This window comes from Apteryx mantelli, chromosome 9 (genome assembly GCF_036417845.1).
Source record: "Apteryx mantelli isolate bAptMan1 chromosome 9, bAptMan1.hap1, whole genome shotgun sequence".
Taxonomy (NCBI): Eukaryota; Metazoa; Chordata; class Aves; order Apterygiformes; family Apterygidae; genus Apteryx; species Apteryx mantelli.
This window is the reverse complement of record NC_089986.1, coordinates 30,579,605-30,599,175: the sequence shown is the minus strand read 5'-3', so window position 1 is coordinate 30,599,175 and position 19,571 is coordinate 30,579,605. Positions and strand designations below refer to the sequence as shown.

The following is a 19,571-nucleotide window of genomic DNA, read 5'->3' as shown; positions in this document are numbered from 1 at the left end:
GGACCTTCAGCATGGACGTCCATCGTGCACAGTGCTGTCTGGAGGAGAGAATGAGGATGCTGGGGCGGGTATCGGCATTTCCGTGGGCGAATACGGTCTCACTGGTGAAGTGGCAGTATCTGCGAGGCGGCGTTGAGCCGTCGGTTTGTGGCGGTACCGAGCGGGGCAGCCCTAGACAGCGTCCCATGGCAAATGTGGGCGAGAGGAGTATTTAGAAATGCTTGAAAATGCTAGTGTGCAGCTCTGGCGATGGGCGCTGAGCGTGACCATGCCGAGGCTGCGTGCCCGAGCACGGCTGGAAAGCGTGCCTTTGCCAGCCAGCGGCGAGCAGCTCCGATGGGTGAGGCCGTGGGCGCGTGCCACCACAGCGATGCCTGGCTGGGTGCTGCGAACCGTGGGGTAGTATCGCGACGCACTTCACCACTTCTGCAAGACTTAGAGTCGCAGGAGCAACGCGATGAAGGGGCCGGAGAAAGGCAGGAAGGGAAGCGTGGTATTTTCCAGAGCGCAGTGCTGATCCGAGACAGTGCTGCGTGGTGTGCTACCTCGCTCGCTGTTGGAGCTGCCTCGTGAGCCTTGGACGTGGCATGGCTGCTCCAGGGGGACCAGCCGCTCAAGCCCATGTTTCCTTGGGCCCGGCAGCTGCAGTGAGGAGAGCAGGACCAGTGTGGAAGAGCTGGCGACCCAGTGGAGCCAGCTCTGCTGTGCAGCCTGCTTCCTCTGCTTGGCCTTGGCGGCCTGACGAAGAACCTCCTCCTCCTTCCAGCCACCCTTTTGCTGCACCGCAGCGCCCGAGAGGCCTTGCCGCACCGGAAGGACCAGGCCAACGTAGACGTGCTCCTGGCTGCAGTGTACGGCATGGCCCGGCCAGCGGGAGCCGGACAGCTCCTAACGCAGGAGCAAGGCTTGCTGAGGGACCAGTGTTTTTCAGGACAGACATGGCTCGGGGTTTCAAGAGCAGGCTCTCCCATGAGGGGCCTGTCCAGCGTTCGCCTCTTTAAATAACGGGTGCTGGAAATACGTGGTGGAAAAGGCAGCCGAATCCCTCCCCTTTGGCTCTGAAAACCTCCAGATGGGGCAGCGTTTAAAATAACTCCCTCTTTCCTGCCTGGCTGGAGCTTCCTACGTCACCGACTGTGGGTGAAACGCTGGCAAGAGCCACCTCCACGGTGTGCGCCGCCGGGCTGCCATGACAACCCTGGAGGCAGGCTGCTGGCTTGGGGGAGAGGAGTCCACCCAAGGGTGCCAGGGCGGCTCTGCAGCACTGCCGAGCCCCTGCCTGCCAGGGACCAGGTATGGGCTGGGGAGCAGGGCGCAGACGGTTGAAAGGTCTCCAAGGCTGCACAGAGCCTTGGAGCAGGGTCTGCGGGACTGCATCATCCCTGACTGGTCTCTGCCTGGCCTTTTTGTACGGAGATGCTCCACCTGCCCAGGATGTCCATCCCAGAACTGCTCTCCCTCTCCTTGAGGAAGCCTTTCTGGGCCAACTCTGCTGCTCAGGAGACAGGACAGGATTCAGACTGGACACCCCTTTTGGCACTGCTGGGAGGGGGGCCTGGTTCCCCCCACTCAGGCCTGGTTAGGCGCATCAGGCTTTCCCCCCACTCCAGCGCGGTCAGGTTTGCTCAGAGCTAGAGAGGTCCCTCAGGTCCTTTTGCCTGGTGCAAGAGGGGACAGCCTCCAGGCGTGGTGGCAGGGCATGTTTGGAGTGGGACAGGCATTCAGACGGGCACGTCCAGCCCTTGCGTGGGCACTGTGAACTGGTTCCTCCTCCCTCTTGCCCAGGCTGAGCTGAGGCTCGGGGTTGGCAGGCCACGGCTCCGGGCAGCGGGGCCGGCAGGGACAGTTTTCTCTGTGGGCAGCTGCAGTTCCCAGCAAGCCCTTTGCTGACAGCAAAGTTTTCTTGCCTGCACAACAGAGCAGTTACTGAAACGTGAATCAACAAATCATCGGCTAATCCCCTCTGCTGAGAATGAAAGGGGTTTGTTTGCAGCTCCATGGGCTACACCAGCTCAGCACTTGTGGCAGGCGCAGCCAGCCAAGGGGTTTGTCCGGCCCGGAAAGGGGAGGAAGAGCTGGGAGCAGAATAGAGGGAGCATGCAAAGTGACTCTGCTCAGGAGGAGAGGAAGGGAAAGGGGTGTTGGGAGCTGGATGAGAAAGAAACCTTGGACATGGGGCTGAGAGACCTCCAGGGTCTCCCTGGAGAAGAAGCCTTGCCTGGACTGTGTGCATGCTGGCAGTGAGGGGATGGTGCTGGGGGGGTTTTGCAGTGCTCATGCCTGGGGCCTGCGTGGGGCCAGGACAAGTCCTGTGGGCACCATGGGCTGCACATCCCACCTATGCCTGCACTGGAACAGCCCCCTCCATGGCTGGCATCACCTGAGGCACAGCTGGGAGTCCCCGTGAGCTCCTCTCCCTGAACGATTTGCTGAAGAGGCATTGGGCTTGGGTTTTCTCCTTGCCCATTAAAGGGCATCAAGCGGATGGTCTTGTCTTCGGTTTCAGTGAATTCAGGTGCGCTGTCTGCAGTATCCTGCGAGCAGAGCTTTGCTCCTCTTCCACTTGCCATCCCACCCAGGTTACCCGGCAAATCCAAACCTCTCTTTGCCAGTAGAGAGAACTTGCAAACATTAAGTCTTTCTCTTGGATGCCTTCTCTCCACCCAAGAGCCTTGCCACCCACAAAGTTTCCTTCTTCTCCAGTAGCAGCAAAACTCTGGTGTCCCTTTCTCCTGCCAGATGGGGGAAGGCTGAAGGATGGGCCGGCAGTGCCAGTGACCCTCCCGACAGCTCAGCACCGCCTGCATCAGGCGCTAACACTCCTTGCAGAAAGGGCAAAAAAAAGAAGAAGAAGAAGAAAAAAAGCATATCTTGGGGCGAAAGTTCCCCCTTTCCAGGATTATTTACAGAGTTTGCCACATGCCCTGGAGAGAGTCTTTTTTTGTGCATAATCAATTAAACACCACCGCGTGGTGGGGCAGGGAGGGAAGGAACCGGCCCTTCTCTGCAGTCGTTTTGTCCCCAAATTTCGAGCCCGCGCCGCCGCCCCCTTGGCTCACCTCGCCGCGGCCGGCCGGCCTGCCAACACTGCCGCTTTGTTCGCGGGAACGTTCGTTCCCCCCGCGGGCTGCCGCTGACGCCGGCTTTTCCATTGTTGCTGTGATGTGCCCTCGCTTCAATAGCCCCGATTCGCTTTCTTGGCAGCTTCGCGCTGCGCCCGGCCCGCTTGGGTGAGCGCGGCAGCGGCTGAGCTCTCACCCTTCACCCTCCCCTGCAGGAGCAGGGAGGAAAAGACCCCGGCTTTCTTCCCGCCAGGCTATTAATATTCTCTGGCCAAAGCCGTGTCTCTGAGGGCGAGTGCTGTGCTGAATGGCAGAGCCTTGGGAACCGGCTGGCCTGTGCTTTTACGTCTTCCTCCCGAGAGCTGGCTGCCTCCGGCCGCCGTTGCCCGAGCCGTGCTGAGAAAGCTCCACCAGGCCTCCAGCAAAGCAAGTCGGGATGTGTTTCCAAGCCTCCGCCAAGGTTTACTCTCCTTCCGGCAACCTGGCAGAGCACCTCCAGTGTTTTATTCCATCCTGAAGCCTTGTGATATTCTTCAGAAAAATGTATCTCACGGTAAAACCCAGGATGTGTTGGTTTTCGTTTTTATTTTGCTCAATAGTTGCCCGTTCTCCACATTCTTGCAGTGTTGATGGCTCTTTATGGTAATGAAAACCGATGTCTCCAGATATTTTCTTCCTCGCTCTTTTGTCCATTTCTCTCTCTTTTCCCCTTTCCTGTTTTTCTTGCCTTTGGCCAGAGCACAAACTTTTCACAACAATTTTGGAAAAGCTCTGGGGCGACTAAAGACAGACAGACTTCACAGCTGCCTCTTGATAGCTTCTCAGCCTGGATGAGAGGTTTCTCCTGTGGCTAAAAGCAAAAAGAGGGGAAGAGAGGAGAACGAAAAAGCAATAACAGAAAAGGGAGCGAGGAAAGATCTTCCAGGTTTTGGTGCAGGTTTTCTTCCCCATTTACGAGCCCACTGTCGAGGTTGGCAGTGTGCAAGCCAAAACGGCGGGATCCCTCCATCTTCCCTGCTCTCTCGTGTGCCAGCTTGGCAGCCCTGGGGCCAGCTCCTCCCCAGGCAGGCCAGGCCAGCTGGGTGGCTGCAGCTGGAGCCGCCGGGCGCCCAGCGCTGCTTGGTGCCGTCCCCGGCTCCTCATCCGCCCTGTGCCCGGCGCGGGATTGCACCAGCGCGCAGAATAGCCTTGTTATGCAGGCGCCTTCCTGTCCTCCTTTGGCACATGCCCGTTTTGCCTTATTTGCCTTGTTTTTGTAGGGACAAAGCTCCCGTTAGCTCTGGTGGAGCCCCAGTTTTCCCAGGTTCATCTCTGTGGCTGTGGGTCACACAAGCCAGGCAGGGAGGCTCCAAGGGCTGAAGACTGCACCCAGAGTCCATCCCTGCTGCGCTGCTTGTACCTAGCTGGCGTAGGGACCCAAACCGCAGGCTGTGCTGGGGTGTGCAGAAATGCTCCCCTAGTCCTGAGCCCAGGCATCCTGGGATGGGACCGCTCGGACATCTGGTCTGACTTCACGGTTATGTTGCATGTCAGTACTCTGCGGGATGGGCTCTGCCACCCTGAACTGGTGAGCCCTTGCCATCAGACCTGCCTCTCCTGCATCCATCAGCGATGATGGTTTGCCTTCCCCATCCTCTGACTTCAGGGAGGGTCACCGTCAAGGTGTTTGCGGGCTGTCTAGGTTTCTTTGATGTCTGCTTTGTCAGGGCACTGTCTGAAATCAGCAGGAAAAGTAGTTATGAGGCATTTTCAGCGTGAATAAACAGGATAAGGAGTTACACAGGCAGGTGGCTTTGGAAACTGCTAGAAACAGCAGGCATCCTGGGGGGAGGCAGGAGAACAGATAACGTTCCCTTTTTCCCTTTCTTTTTACCTCCTGGGAGATAACCTACCAAACACACAACAGATAAAACATTTAAATTGCAGCAGCATTAGAAAGGGCAGCTGGGACCACAAGGACGATCTGAATGGCGGTCGCGGGGCCGGCAGCAGAGGACTGACCCGGAAGGCCAGCTGGACAGGTCAGGAGGAAGCAGAGACACGAGATGCTGTGGTGCTGGGCCAACGTCCCGACCACACGTGGGCAGTGCCTACTCGAGGGGCAGACCCAGGCTGAACCTGGAGGGGTTGTGTGAGGTGCTGGAGATGTGCTGTCCCCCTAAGTCTTTGCATCTCCCGGCCAGAAGCCGTCGGAGCTGCTCTGCCTGACCGCCCGTTGCATAGCCGTCGCAGATGCTTTTGTTTGCAACGGCTGTCCAGCGTGAGGAGAGACCTGCTGAAGCAACCAGGGCTTGAACACACTCTGTCTGCTTCAAATATGCACCAGCACGGCTGGGCAGCCCCCCGGGTCTTAGCGCGGAGCAAAGGCCCAGGCATGCGCGATGACTTTTTAGCGTGGATCTCACCGGGGATTTACGTGCTCATTGTTTGCGAGGCCGGCTCGGCTCATGGGTGGCTGGAAGATGGGTAGTTGCTATGGAGATGTTATTTCTGACCCCTTCCTCCTGGGAGAGCAGCTCTGCCTTCGGTAATTAGCTCCGATCTTCCTGGGATGCAAGAGGTATCCGGAGCATGAGTCAGGCTGCCTCCAGCAGGCAGAAGGGTGCCCTTGGCAGGACACGGGGGAGCCGACGCCTGGCCCCTGCCCCTCTTCGCTACCACGAGCGTGGCCCCTGCGGGGAGGCGGACGTGAACAGCACGGCGCTGCCTTTCCTCAGCTCCGGGATGGGAGCTAAGGCTCCTCGTACGCCCGGCGACTGCTCCCTGCCACCCTGCATGCGCGGCCCTGGGCAGGAGCACGCGCAACCTCCCCTCTGCTTCCCGCCGAGCTCTTGCTGGGGCTGAGCTCCCGGGGAGGGCAGGGTGTTTCTGGGGAGGGTTTGTTTGAGCTCATCTCCCTCTGTCCATAGCCCTCTCTCTGTCCCACCTATCTTTCTGATTCCTTAGTGTTGCGGAGGGTGGCTGGTGCGGTTGTAGTGGGACGGCTGCCAAGGCCGGGCACAGGGAGGTTCAGACCCTCCCGCTCAAGCAGGGCTCCGGAAAGCAGCGTGAGGGTCAGCAGGTTGGGGGAGACGGTCCAAGAGACGGTCTGCGCCTGCGGTTTTGCGGTTAGGGCCTGTGCAGCGCTCCTGGGGCCCAACCCTCCTCCCCATTGGTTTGGCCTTTTCTCACTAAATGGTTGCTGGCTACGTCAGTACAACCAGATGTCACCCTGAGGGCTACTCCTTGCCTTTCTGTGTCTCCTGGCAAGCCCGGGAGTTGGAAAGCACCTGGGGAATGCAGCAAAGCCTGCCGAAAAGGCCCTGCATCCCCTGAAATCACCGACAGAGTGAAGGAGGCTTCAGCGTGCCTGGCGGGCTGCTGGGGCTCTCTGACTCAGCGAGCAGAGAGTGACGGACACTGGAGATGGCCTAATTTGATCTGTTGGAGCCAGCGCTCTTCCTCATTGAGCTGCTGGCAGCGACCATCAGTGCACACACACACGCATGAGATGGATTTCCAGGAGTGTGAGCTGGGGATGTGCCCTGCCCCATCTCGATGGCTTCGTTTTTCCGTCAGGACAGTGGTGAAGTCATCTTTCAAAGCAGCTGGACAATGAAGCTGGTTTGTGAGAGAGCGAAGGGAGGACGTGCTGCTGCCCGGCACTGGGGCTCACTGCAAGACAGAGCCCCCGGCTGACGTCCTTGTCCCGTTGCACTGGCGCTTGCACAGACACGTGGGGCCGATGCTGCAGCCTATGCAGAGGCAAGTTGTGCAGCAGGGCAGATGCACCAAAAGCCGGCGTGATGAAGGCCTGGCATGATACATCAGATCTGTGCTGGTCTGAGGGCTCGCAGGGCATGGGGGGAGACATCTCCCAGCAGGGCAGAACCAGGAGGCAAGGGCTGAGCACTGAGGAGAGGAGGAATAAAAAGTAGTTGGGAAAAAGTATTCCTTAGAGGAGTGGGGGATCCAGCATGGGTTCTTGATGTGAGAGGCTCCTGCTTCTCTGCAGAGCTGCTTTTGTTCTGCTGCTGCACGAGGGGGAAGGCTTTGGTGGCCACAGCTCCTGGAGAAACATGTTTAGGGATCTTTAGCATGGAGATACTGTGTGCTTCCTAATCCTTCCCCGGCCTTTTGTCCTTATGGGGTTGGGAAGATGAGAGCAGCCAGGATGCTCATCTGGAGGCACGTGGCAACTCACCCCTCATGTCCAAACCCTTGGCTCTCCCTCTGCCCATCTCCTTACCTCCTCACTCTTTGTCACCTTTGCTTTCAAGGACATGCTTGCCAATTTGATATTCCCAAGCCTGTTCCCTAGCAACCCCGGTGCTTGTGGGGAATCTTCATCATTAATTTAGGACCCAGGTTGTACAAACTGCATGCGAAAGAGTCTTTACAGCCTCCTGTTTTGGTTTGTGGGTTTTTTCCACCCCCGTCTTGCAGAGCAGGAGTGTATTGCCACAGGGTTGAAAAGTCCCCACCTTGAATCCTCAATGTGTGAGCGCTGGACGAGAGCCAGCCCCGTGGCACGGCTGGCTTGTGCCCGCGAGGGAGAGGGGCCCATAAACCTCATTCGTGCGAGGCCTTCCCCCTACCCTCTCTCTCCAGACCTTCCAGCGCCTGGTGCGCAGATGGGGGCAGCTTCCCGCGTGTGGCAGCAGCCCTGGCGGGGAGCAGCCCTGGCCGACACTGTCGTTTCAGCCTCTATGCTGTAATGCCGTCCGGCTCTTCCCTGGAGGACCGGCTGCCCCTCTCATGCGCAGTCCTGCGTCCCTCAGCCCTCTGTTTCGCTGTTCTCCTTTGGCACTGGGAGTTGATTCGTAGCCCCCGTGCCAAGTCTCTTGGCACGTGAGCTTTCCCCCATCCCTGCTCTAGGTTGGCCACTCGTCCTGGAAGGTCGTGTGAATGTCGCCTAAAATGGGCGATTGATTGCTGGGTCTTGTGATTATCCTGCAGTTTTGGGTTTCTTCTGACGCATCTCTCTGAGTGCCTGTTATTTTAGAAAAAACATCATAAACACTCTTTGGGAGAAAAAAAAGGAAGAGAGCGAGTGAGGAAGAGAAGTGATGCAGTCTCCCATTTCCATGGCAACATCCTTTTCACCAGGGGATGGGAAAAAGCAGACTCTTGTTTTCATTGGCAGTTTAACACAACGCATTAATCACCCTGCTGGTGCTGGGAAAAAAGCAGGTACCGAAAATAAAGCGCAGAGCCAGATGCAAGCAGGGAAACGGGAGGCACGAGCTGGAGGGAGCCTGAGGAGGTCCAAGGAGGCTGCAGGTCTGCTCGCCATCCAGCAGCTCTTACACACGTTTGGGAGCTCCCTAGAAGATCTTTCGGACTGAGTTGAAAGGATGTGCCCGGTTTAGCAGTGGGCCTGGCCTGGCCCTGGCAGAGTCTGGGAAGCAGCAAGCACCGTAAGGCTTCGTGCTGAGAGCCCGTGCTGGGGTTATTCATGCCGTACTTTGCCGTCTCAGCCAGCGGCTTGGTTCCTAACTGCCAAAGGCCTCCTTGGCCCCTCCTGTGCCCACTTCTCAGCGCAGCCATGCCCAGCCTGCTGGAGCCGTGGGCTTTGGCACGTCCCAGCCCGTCTCTTCCTCCATTCAGAAGGGGCAGCTTTGCCCTTTGGGGATGAAGAAGGGGATATCGTATGTGTCCCTGTCCTCATCCCTCCCAGCAGCAAATTGGGGTGGCCACAGGCACAGCAGCCACTGCAGCGAGGATGGTGTGGGCAACCCAAAGCAACCAGAGATCACCAGGGCCACCTGACGGTCGGCTGCAGGGCCGGGACAGCACAGGGAAAATCCCCTCCCTTGGGGTTTGGCTGTGGCCGGCTGCTGTCCTTCAGCCCGCAGGCCCCCGCAAGCAATGATGGTGCCTGTTTCCAAGCTGGGAGCGGCACAGCTAGGACGGGAGAGGCTGGAGTCATCCCTAGAGGCTGTGGCCAGCCAGCCTCGGTGGCTGGGTACCAACTAGTGTCCAATGGCAGCACAATTCTTGCCTGGCATCAGCCATATCTCCAAGGAAATATCACATAGCTGCTGGGAACAGCAGTCCTGCTTTTCAGCCGTGGTCCTTCTCTACGGGCGGCAAACCTTGTGCAAGCGGTTCTGCCTAGGGGAGAAAGCACCTGCAGGGAAGGGACTGGGGTCTTTGCTGAGATGTCTGGCCGGGGAGGTCGTGGTGGGTTGTCTTTTGTGAGGGGGCAGCTGGCTGAGCATAGTGTGCAAGCTGCAACGGCTGTAGAAGATGCGCCCGGGTTAAAGCAGCACGTGCCTGCTCTGCCGTTTGTTGCTGTCTCGGTGAGGCTTTGGTTGCTAAGGAAGGGCTGAGGCCTTACTGTTTTCATCACGTTCCTATCTGTTTGCCCCCAGCTATCCTGAATCCAAAGCAGCCCAAAGAGACGCCAAAAAGCTTCAGCTTTGACTATTCCTACTGGTCCCATACCACGGTAAGTGGAACGACGCCTGAGCCCTCCCTGGAGCTCTCAGCTGGGGGTTAGGTGAGGTGGGAGGGCCCCAAAGCCAGGGGAGATAACGGCCCAGGTGTGACAGAGCTGTGTCCGAGAGGACTGCCTTCACAAGTGAACTGACTTGGTCCCAGCTGGACCACAGGATCTTGCCTCTGTGCAGGATCGCTGGGTGCCGAAGAGGGAGATTCGCACAGCAGAGCTGTGGGAAATCCCTGCGGCTTTCCCAGGTGGTCGTTGCCGTCACCAGCAGGAGCGCTGGGCGAGCAATGCCCCACATCAGCTACGTAACGGTGCTCCCATTGCATCTGCGCCCTTCTGGCCCTTGCTCTGTACAGAGATTTTAGCAAAGGGGTCTCCAGGCAGCGATATTCCCCAGAAGAGCCTGAATTTGGGCCGCTTGTGGCAGCCCGAGGGTGAGCTCACGGGCGGCGGGAAGCAAGCTGCGTGCGGAGCAGCGGCCCACGGGAGTCACCGCAGCCAGCGCTCAGCCACCTGCGACCCACTCATGGGCGAGAGCGGTTTTAAACTCCTGTGACTTTGCTGAGCTTCCCACTCAGTGCTGGGAGCCCTGGCAGGGCCCGTAGGCGAGCAGGGAGGGCGTTGGAATGAAAAAGCCTGTGTCAAGTCCCGTCAGCTGGCGACAGATCTGTAGCAGTTTTTCTGAGCACCAACACACAGACAATAACAGTCTGCAAGGGCCACCGAGGTACCTGCTGATGGGCCCTGACCAGGTACATCTGCCGTGAGCAAGCTGGCAGCCTTTCTCCATGTGAGGGAGGCCAGGCTGTGGAGCAGGAATGTCTTCAGTGGCTGCCAAAGTCAGTCCTGCATTTGAACTTGTGCTTGTGTCCCCTCTGATGTGATCCGTGCCCAGGTACCCACCAACAAAGTCCCAGCAAGGGACTGAATTCGCAGGTCAGCAGCTCACCTCCATAGATCTCCCAGCTCTCAGCTCAGGGACCTCACAGGTTTATTGGGGAAGAGCCTGCTTCTGCTGTTCTCCCAGTGTCTCGGAGCACCTCTGGCCTGTGGCCTTCATCTCCCTATCCCAGAGACTTGTAGCAGGAACCAGAGCTGGGCGATGGGATGCAGCCGGGTAGCACCCAAATCTAAGGTCTCCTTCCCAGGCCTGCAGCAGCATCAGGACACCCTGTGTGTGTGTCTTCTTGAGATACAGGTGACTCACAAGTGGCTTCATATGGCAATGATTTGGGCTGTGACTCTCTTCCAATCTATGTAATTTCAGTGAGGTGACAGGAATCCCCCAGTGAGCGTGGGAGAGGAATCGGGGTCCCTATTGTTTTTCCTCTCTGATCTTATGTTTAACTTCTCTTTTCTTCTCTCACTCCTGACCTCCCTCTCCTCTCCGCAGCCCGCAGACATCAATTATGCATCTCAGAAGCAGGTGTACCGGGACATTGGCGAGGAGATGTTGCAACATGCCTTTGAAGGCTATAACGTCTGCATCTTTGCCTATGGGCAGACAGGTGCTGGAAAATCCTACACCATGATGGGGAAGCAAGAGAAGGACCAGCAAGGCATTATCCCACAGGTACCCCTTGGCTGGGCTGGTGAAAAACTGCTACTTCACCTAAGCTGTGTGCGGCGCCCAAGGAGAAAGCACAGTGGGGAGGGAATGGAAAGCAGGAACTGAGCTGAGGGAAACGAGCTGCGGAGGTGTCCCTGGAAGAGAAAACGGTTTGTACTCAGGGCCTCCATGGCTCTGCTTGCTGAGAGCTGCTGTATGCGCAGATCAGTGCCTCATAGAAGAGGCTTTGTGTTTCAGTGCAGGGGCCCCTCGACATTAGCAGCTCCTGCAAGAGCTGTCTCTCCCGCTCTGCTATTCTGGTTTTTGGGGCAAGGAAGTAGGCAACATCAGAAATCCTTGTGTTCTGGACACCCCCAGACAGGAGCAGCCCTCTGACCAGGAACTGAGCAGCCTGGCCTCTTTCTCTCTGCAGCTCTGCGAGGACCTCTTCTCCCGAATCAATGACACGACGAATGACAACATGTCCTATTCCGTGGAGGTATGCACCACACCCCCTGTGTAGGCTAGCACAAACCTCCCAGGAGCATGGCTGCTAGAGACCTGACATGACCTTCTGGCAGCTCCCATCCAGCTCCACAAGAGAGATGTGCACCAAGGGAGTCCGGAGTTACTCTCCTGTGTCTAAGAGAAGAGCAAACCCTGTTAATTCTCAGTGAAACCCCACTTGGTTTCCTGCCCTGTCCCAGCAAGCTTTTGTGTGAGCTTGCCCACAGCACATCCCATCACTGTATCGTGTGCACAGGAGAACTCTTTTCCTCCTTTCTCTTTCTTCCTTCCCCTCCCTTTCCTGTGCATATGCAAGGACAAAATGGACCCCGTTTATTTGTCTACATCACTGCCACCAGCTGAGTGAATGACCTGCTTTGATAGAGCCCTCTGTCAGCTCCATGTAACTCAGGGATGGGTCGCTGTGGACACCTGCTGAGCTGATGGGAGCCGTTTTGGTGTGCAGACAGGCCCCCTCGCTGGTGTCTGGCTGTCTCTGGGTATCCCCTTCCCTGGGCTTGGGGCGCTGGGCAGTGTGTGCAGGGAGGTGAGCTCCTCTGAGGCCTCATTCTGCTGCCTGTGCTCATGTGTTGTGCTGGAAGCAAACTGAGCACTGACAATGAGGTTGGCTAAGGCTGACCACATCCCAGGTAGTGCTCGAGTCCCACCTGCTGCAAGCTGCGTCTGTCTCCTAGGTGAGCTACATGGAGATATACTGTGAGCGTGTGAGGGACCTCCTGAACCCCAAGAACAAAGGGAACCTGCGGGTGAGGGAGCACCCCCTTATGGGCCCATACGTTGAGGACCTCTCCAAGCTGGCTGTCACCTCCTACAATGACATCCAGGACCTCATGGACTCTGGGAACAAGGCCCGGTGAGTGGGGAAGCAGTATAGCTTCAGCAGAACCAGATTTCAAACAGACATCTCCAGAGAGCCCTGCTTAACCTCCTTTCTCAGGTTACCTGTCCTGGCTCTCTGAGAAATACATTCTTTCTGTCTCTCCCCTACCTCACATCAGGCAGCAAAATGTTCCTGTTTCCAGGTGCTGGCCTTCAAGCTGGAAAGGTCTAGAAGGACTTAGTTCCCCCATGCCCAGGCCACGCCACTGCCTCTTGCATTACCTCCCAGTCTGGCTGCTCTAGAGATGGCGGTTCACTTGTGTCTAACATGTACAAGAGATGGGGACCTGGCATATTTTCATGTTGTCTCCTTAGTGCTATCAAAGCACCCTGGAACCAGATGGTCAAGGTCTGGGTATTTGCATGTGGGCCGAAGCCTGCTGAAAGCAGTGGAAAGGTTTCCCTGGTGTTGGGGAGCTTGATACACGGTCTCCGTAAGAAGTTGGGGCCAAGAGAAGGTCAGTTCCCCTCTGCCCCACATGAGAGGCAGGATGTGAGCTACCTTGACTGATCGCTCCTGGATACCAGAGTCCTCTCATGTCTGCAGTGGCCATTAGATTTGCCTTCTGTGAAGTAGCCTGTCCTGAAATTAGTCCAGACCCCAGTATCAGCTGCTCTGGCCTCCTGGCACACTGCAGAGCGTCATGCCTTCTTGCCATCATCTCCCCACAGCACAGTGGCTGCCACCAACATGAATGAAACCAGCAGCCGCTCCCATGCCGTGTTCAACATAATCTTCACTCAGAAGCGGCATGACGCCGAAACGGACATCACCACTGAGAAGGTGAGAGCAGAGCCATCCCTGCTTGCCAGAACGTTAGCCCCGGTTCTGGCCAAATTGTGGCAGCAGTAACCTTGCAAAGTCCACCTTTGCTTTCTGAGTAGCTTCATGCTGCGTGATGTGTTTGTTCTCTCCTTTGAGTCCGTGACACTACGGACAGTGAAATGCCTGCCGCACTGTGCACTGGAGGTGCACTTTGTTGGGGATGGGTTGGCCAAGTGCTCAGGGAGCCGGCCAGGTGCTTGCTTTGCCCGCCATGGCTAACAGCCTTGTCTCTGGTTACAGGTCAGCAAAATCAGCCTGGTGGATCTGGCAGGGAGTGAGCGAGCTGACTCCACTGGCGCAAAGGGCACAAGACTAAAGGTGAGAGAGCAGCTCAGAGCTAGAGCAAGGCCCCTTTCTGGGAGTGGGGACAGTGCGTCCTGTCCCCTTGCTCCCAGATGCATCATGTCCTTTCCTTACCTAATTCCCTGCATACCACAGTGCTGACTGTAAAAATCTTCACTGGGGTGTTGTGTGGGAGCTGGCTGGTGCCAGTTCCACCAGGGTCCGTAAGCCCCAGTTAGGAGGTGCTGGATACCCAGTAAGGCCTGTCACCATTCCTCCACCCTGTACCAGGGCTTCCCCATCCTCCTGGCCTGTTGGGCTTTTGTGCTGCTCTGAAAAAGAGCCTGAGGATCTGGGCATTTCTTCTTTCCATCAGGAAGGAGCAAACATCAACAAGTCCTTGACCACGCTGGGGAAAGTCATCTCTGCTCTGGCTGAAATGGTACGTTCTCTGAGCAAGGGTGGCCAGCGCAGGGGGAGAATTGCCTTGCATGGGTCTGCTCAGGTAGTGAGCGCAGCCTCTTGGCTCTGCTCTCAGCGAGGCCTCCACACACAGACACTGCTCGATAAAGCGCAGGCGGAGAAGTATGTGTTGTTATCCCCTTCTTCCTGCTTGCATGTGTGGCTGTTTACCTTGTGTTTGCATGGGTGCCCGCTACTGAGCACCTGGCTCTGAAGGTTGGGCAGATATGTCCCATCCTGTCCCACGCTGTCAGTGTCACTGGGGCTGGAGTGAGCCCCTCGGATCAGACTGCTCTCCCTAGGGTCCTCCACTCTGCTTTAGGAAAGGGGAGCTGTGCTGAGTGAAGGGGAGGGGAGCAGCTCGCTGTTACCTACCTCCCCCTGGTGCCCTGCGCTTTCAACACAGCGTAAACAGTCTCTCTGCTTTCTTTGCAGGATTCGGGGCCAAATAAGGTACGTTCTGAGACAGGGCTCAGTGGGTCTGGCTTTTAGCAGAGATGGGTTGGGGGGGGAGAGCAGGGAGGTTTGCAAAGAGCCCTTTACAGATGAAACTCCAGCTGGATCCAAGTCACACTTTCTTCTGAGGGCTGGACAGATCCAGTTCATGTCCTCCCTACTTTGTAGCTCTCCTGACCCACTCTGCATGCCTGTCCGCCCTACCCCATTACCCCAGCATCAAACACCTCCCAGCCCAGGCAGTGCATTACAGAGCCAAAATGAGTTTCCCAAGGTCACTGTGGCAGAGCAGGGCAGTCCTCCTTTGAGGGTATTCTCTCCTGATGAACAGAGCCATTTGCAGGCAGCCTGGCGTGGCTGGAGGCAACCCTGCCTCTGGGCTTGGCTCACACTGGTTGTGATCTTCCCTTTGAAGAGAGCAGGAAGCCTTACAACCCCTCCCTCCACTTTCTCCTCTCCAGAACAAAAAGAAGAAAAAGACAGATTTCATCCCATACCGGGACTCTGTGCTGACCTGGCTGCTCCGAGAGAACCTGGGTGAGGAACGGATGGGTGGTGTGGGGCTGTGGGGCTTGGCAGAGAGCCGGGCTGGGAAAGGGAGGGTGACGACTGACTCAAGGACCAGCGTTTCCCTGAAGCAATTGTATCTCTCTGGGCAGGGGGCAACTCCAGGACTGCGATGGTTGCTGCTCTCAGTCCTGCTGATATCAACTATGACGAGACCCTCAGCACTTTGAGGTAGGCTCTGGGATGAAGATCTGCTCTCATGCCCTGAATGAGTGAGAGCAGGGGATGTATTTGAAACCCAGGTGCTCCCATTCACTCTCCTCACTGCTTTATTCCCCAGCATTCCTTCCCTTCAGTGGGGAGGGAGTGAGGAGGTCGCACAGCCTTGTGCAGTGCAATTGGCACCTCATATAAGAGGGCCAAAGAACTGTCCTGGTGGTTTGTTAGCGATGCTTGCTTAAACAGTAGCCACGGTTTTGCACCCTGCTGGTCCTGGCGACACGTAGGAGTCTCCTGACTGGTCAGCTGCACCTCTGAAGGATCCCCTCACTGAAGTGGGCTCTGAATTACTCCTGCACGCCCAGCAGTCGAGGGTTTGCATGCCCCACTGGCCAGGCCTGCTGCCTCGCTCCTGGACGCAGCCGCTTGTGGCTCACGGGGAGCCTCCCCTCAGTTACCCCTGGTTTGCCCTGTCTCTAGGTATGCCGACCGTGCCAAGCAGATCCGATGCAACGCCGTCATCAACGAGGACCCGAACAACAAGCTCATCCGGGAGCTGAAGGATGAGGTGGCACGCCTGCGTGACCTGCTGTATGCCCAGGGTCTCGGGGACATCATTGACAGTACGTACCACTCCATGCCCTCCGGGAGCAGCTCTTGGCAAAGGTGGGCTGCTCTCTCCCTGCCCACCAGCCCCAAGGGGCCATGCCTGGAGCTGTCCCACATCCCGCTCTGCGGTTCAGCCATCTCACTGCCCACCCTGCCATGAAGTAATATCACGTCACGGAGGTGTAGCCATTTCTCTTCACTGTCACTACACCAGCTGGGACCCCCCCAGCTAACCCCGCACACGTGTTTGCAACTCCTCTGCCGCTCCCATAAGCCAGAGGACCTGCTTTACTCCCAGCAGGCCTCCTCCCCTCTACCTCCACCCCCACCCTCATGTCCCACCTTCAGCTTCCCCGTGAACGTGCCCTGCAAAGGTGCCAGGAATTCATCCCTGGGGCTGAGTTCACCCGTGGCCTCTCCTCCGTGTGCTTTTCAGATTGTCTTAAATCCTACAGAGATGAACCTACTCTTGTTCTGTTTTCTTTGTCTTTCTTCCTGCTCCCTGCCCCCTCTCTCTCTTAGCCAACCCTGCTGCAGGAGGATCCAAATGTGTGTATTCCCCATCACTGGTATTCTGTGTTGCTTCATTGCTTTTGAGAGGCATAGGCATAGCCAAGGAACATAAGTGCAGCATGGGAAAGGGCTCCAATAGCCAGCGCTGGCTATTGGAAATGTGCTTGCCCTCAGGGAGATGTGAGGCTGGCCTTCCTCAGAGAGCAGGGAAAGGGGCATCAGCAGAGCCTCCGTTAGTGCCTTGCTCACAGCACCTGGGCTCAGACAGATATTTAGAGGGACAGGCCAGCACAGGAATGTTTCTGTGTTGGGCCAGTGTCCCCCCACTGCCCAGCGGCACCCTTTCTCGAGGGCAAGGCCCTGCATTGTTGCCTTAAATCTGCAAGTCAGGGTGCAGGGGTGTGAGAGGGCCATCCAGCATCTCTCAGGGTCTGAGTTGCATGTGGGGGGCACACATGCCTCACCCTTTCCTGCCAGCTCTGCCCCGGAGGGAATGCAGCCCCGGATGGCAGCCCCAGGCTGGGGAAGCCCAAGGAAAAGGGTCCTGTGCTCAGGCCTTAGCCAGGGTTTGCAGCCCATGCAGGTGAGAAGTTAACGGTGTATTCACCACTCTCCACCGTGCGGGGGACCAAACCTGATCCACAAAAGGACTCTTTCCTCCATGCTGTAACTATGTTTCCTCTTGCTTCTGCTGCTCTTGCTGCTTCTGCTGACACTGAGACTGGTCTCTGCTGCTGGTTCTGCTTGTGAAGGCACTGGCCATGCTCCTGGATGAAAACAGAGCCAGACATGCAAGACGCAGTGCAGGTGGCATTAGACATCTCAGTGACCCAGCACCAATCCTGCCAAGGGTTGCCCTGCTATCAGCAGAGGAACAGGACAAATTTGTTTGTGGGGAGACTTGACAGAGTGACTGGGTTTAGGTTCCCATGCTTGTTTGTGAAGCAGAGAGGGAATGGTGCAACTATCTGCGGATCCGTAGCAGCTCCCAAAGGCAGGGCTGCGGAGTGGGCTGCAGGTGGTCTGCAGAGACTAATACTGCAGCCTAGTGCTCTGTAGGCTGGGACAGTGCTCTCCATTAAAAGCTGGGTGATGGAGAGGTGTGTGGTGACCCACCAGAAGTGGTAAGGTTTGGCCATGGCCTGTCAATAAGGAATTCTGGGACACCCCCACAGGAGTCAGGCAGTGTGAAACCAGGCTGTGATGGTCCTGGTAGGGAGACAGGGGACCTGGCCCCTCCGATCCAGCTCCCTGTGCTGCTCCAGGGACAGTGCAGGAGAGGGCACAGCTCTGGAGGGATGAGGGCAGATAACCAGCATGTTGATGGACTGGCCAGGAAATCGAGGTGGGAACAGGAGGGAAAGACAGGACTGAAAATGGGGCTCAGGGTGAGCAAGAAGGAGTTGCTTTGCAATGCGGTAAGCAGACAGCATCGTGGGAGGAGAAGGCAAAGCCAGGAATCTGCAGGCTTTGGGGCTGCCTGCAGGGAGATGCTCAGGCTCAGCTCTGGGCCTGTTGGATCTACTGCTAGGAAAACCACCTGCAGGGAACAGTGTGAAGGCAGAGAAGTTGGTTCCCCACTGCCACAGGCTGAGCTGCGGCTGTGCAAAAGTTCCCCCTGCCCCGTGTGTGCCATGCTGTGGTCAGGACAGCAGGGTTTGGTGTGCGGGGAGCCAGGGCAGGCACAGAGGTGAGGTTAAAGGCCTCATTCTGCTCAATCCCTTGGTCACTCAGGCAGCCTGAATAAGGCAGGAAGTGGGAAGAAAGGAGTAAACCCTGTTGTGAGTGTGCTGGGGTCTCCCTGTGACATGGGGGACGTGAACGGGCTGTAAGAGCGAGTGGTTCTGTGCCGGGGACTCCAGGGAAGAGCCTCCAGGCCTTTGTGCCGGGCATTGATATGAGCCACGGTCCCTCCACGTGCCGGAGCCCTGCGAGAACCCCCTCAGCCCACCCTGCAGCCTGCCATGACCCACTTTTTGGAGGCACAGAGCACCACTGGGCTCAGGTCCTCTGGAAATGGGAGCTTTGACTAACTCTGCCCACTCCTACACCGACTAACCCAAACCCTGCCTGCCTCCAGCATGACACGCAGAGCTGGAGACAGGCTCCTTTTTGGTGCTGCAACTTCTCTGGGCCAGAGGAGCTTCTCTGATACCAGGGCGAACGACAGGGCCAGCCCATGCCACAGCTGGGAGAGTCCATCTCCATGACCCTCCCTTTATTTTGGTGCCTGCTCCCCTGCCGCGCTAGGCTGTGGCAGCACCACAAGGCAAATCACACAGGGCTCTGGTCTGTGGTCTGGAGCTCTTTCCACAGCTGGGACAAGCCCTTGGGGTTCACCTGGGCCAGGACCCCCTGGTGACCTAGCTGTGTCCCTTTGCCACACGTTTCAGTTGCAGCTGCCCCTGTCCCCGCTCAGGGCCCCGGCCCAGCCTGGAAGCGCTGGCAGACAAGTGTTGCTGCCTGTAACAGGCGTGCTGCGTGCTTCCCTCACGTGGCTCTGAACGGGTCCAACTGCTGCAAGACCCACTTTTGAAAAAAGATCCCCGAGAGCTCCAAAGCCGCTCCAAGGCTGTTCCCGTGGCTGCTTCTGAAAACAGCCCGTGTGGTCCTCAGGCTGCTGTCCTGCTCTCTGCCCTGAGCAGCCGGCCGCGAGCATGGTGGGTGTGAGTGTGTGACCCTCCGGATGCTGCAGGTGCTGCCTGCCGGGCTGAACGCTTGGGCCGGTTGCCCGGGCTTCAGTGTAGGCAGCCTGGCTGGGGTGGGGAAGGTGTGAGTGCCCCTCGCCCTGCTGCTGGCCTGTGCCGCTGTGCCAATGTGTATGCATTTTTCTTTTAAGTCCTGGCTTTCTTCTTGCCAAACCTGGCCACTTTTTTTCCCAACAGCTTTTCTTTTCTCTATCTTTTTCTTTCTCTCTCTCTTCCTTCTTCCTATCCATGTGTCTTTCCCCCACTCCATTCCCCTCCTTCCCTGCCCGTAGATGTGTCCGACTTTGAGAACAATAATGGTAACCCTAGAGTGGCTGAACTGAGTCAACGCCATGACAATCTCTCCACAGTGACCAATGCCATTGCCGGGATCAGCCCCTCTTCCTCCCTGTCAGCCCTGTCCAGCCGAGCTGCCTCCGTCGCCAGCCTCCACGAGCGCATCATGTTTGCTCCAGGCAGCGAAGAGGCCATCGAAAGGCTCAAGGTAAGAGCCCGCGAAGGCATGGTGCCCTGCAGGGCAGAGGCCTGGGGAGAGGGA

General features: G+C 57.3%; 1 protein-coding gene across 1 annotated transcript in view; it reads left to right on the top strand.

Annotated features, from left to right (window-relative positions):
* Positions 1–19,571, top strand: part of KIF1A (kinesin family member 1A) — a 60,184-nt gene that overhangs the window by 321 nt on the left and 40,292 nt on the right. The window contains exons 2-14 of the mRNA XM_067301495.1: positions 9,419–9,495; positions 10,889–11,068; positions 11,478–11,543; positions 12,247–12,425; positions 13,124–13,235; positions 13,518–13,595; positions 13,936–14,001; positions 14,457–14,474; positions 14,939–15,014; positions 15,137–15,215; positions 15,684–15,826; positions 16,335–16,361; positions 19,306–19,517. Of these exons, the coding sequence (XP_067157596.1) occupies positions 9,419–9,495; positions 10,889–11,068; positions 11,478–11,543; positions 12,247–12,425; positions 13,124–13,235; positions 13,518–13,595; positions 13,936–14,001; positions 14,457–14,474; positions 14,939–15,014; positions 15,137–15,215; positions 15,684–15,826; positions 16,335–16,361; positions 19,306–19,517 (1,313 nt within the window). The remainder of the gene's footprint in view (positions 1–9,418; positions 9,496–10,888; positions 11,069–11,477; positions 11,544–12,246; positions 12,426–13,123; positions 13,236–13,517; positions 13,596–13,935; positions 14,002–14,456; positions 14,475–14,938; positions 15,015–15,136; positions 15,216–15,683; positions 15,827–16,334; positions 16,362–19,305; positions 19,518–19,571) is intronic.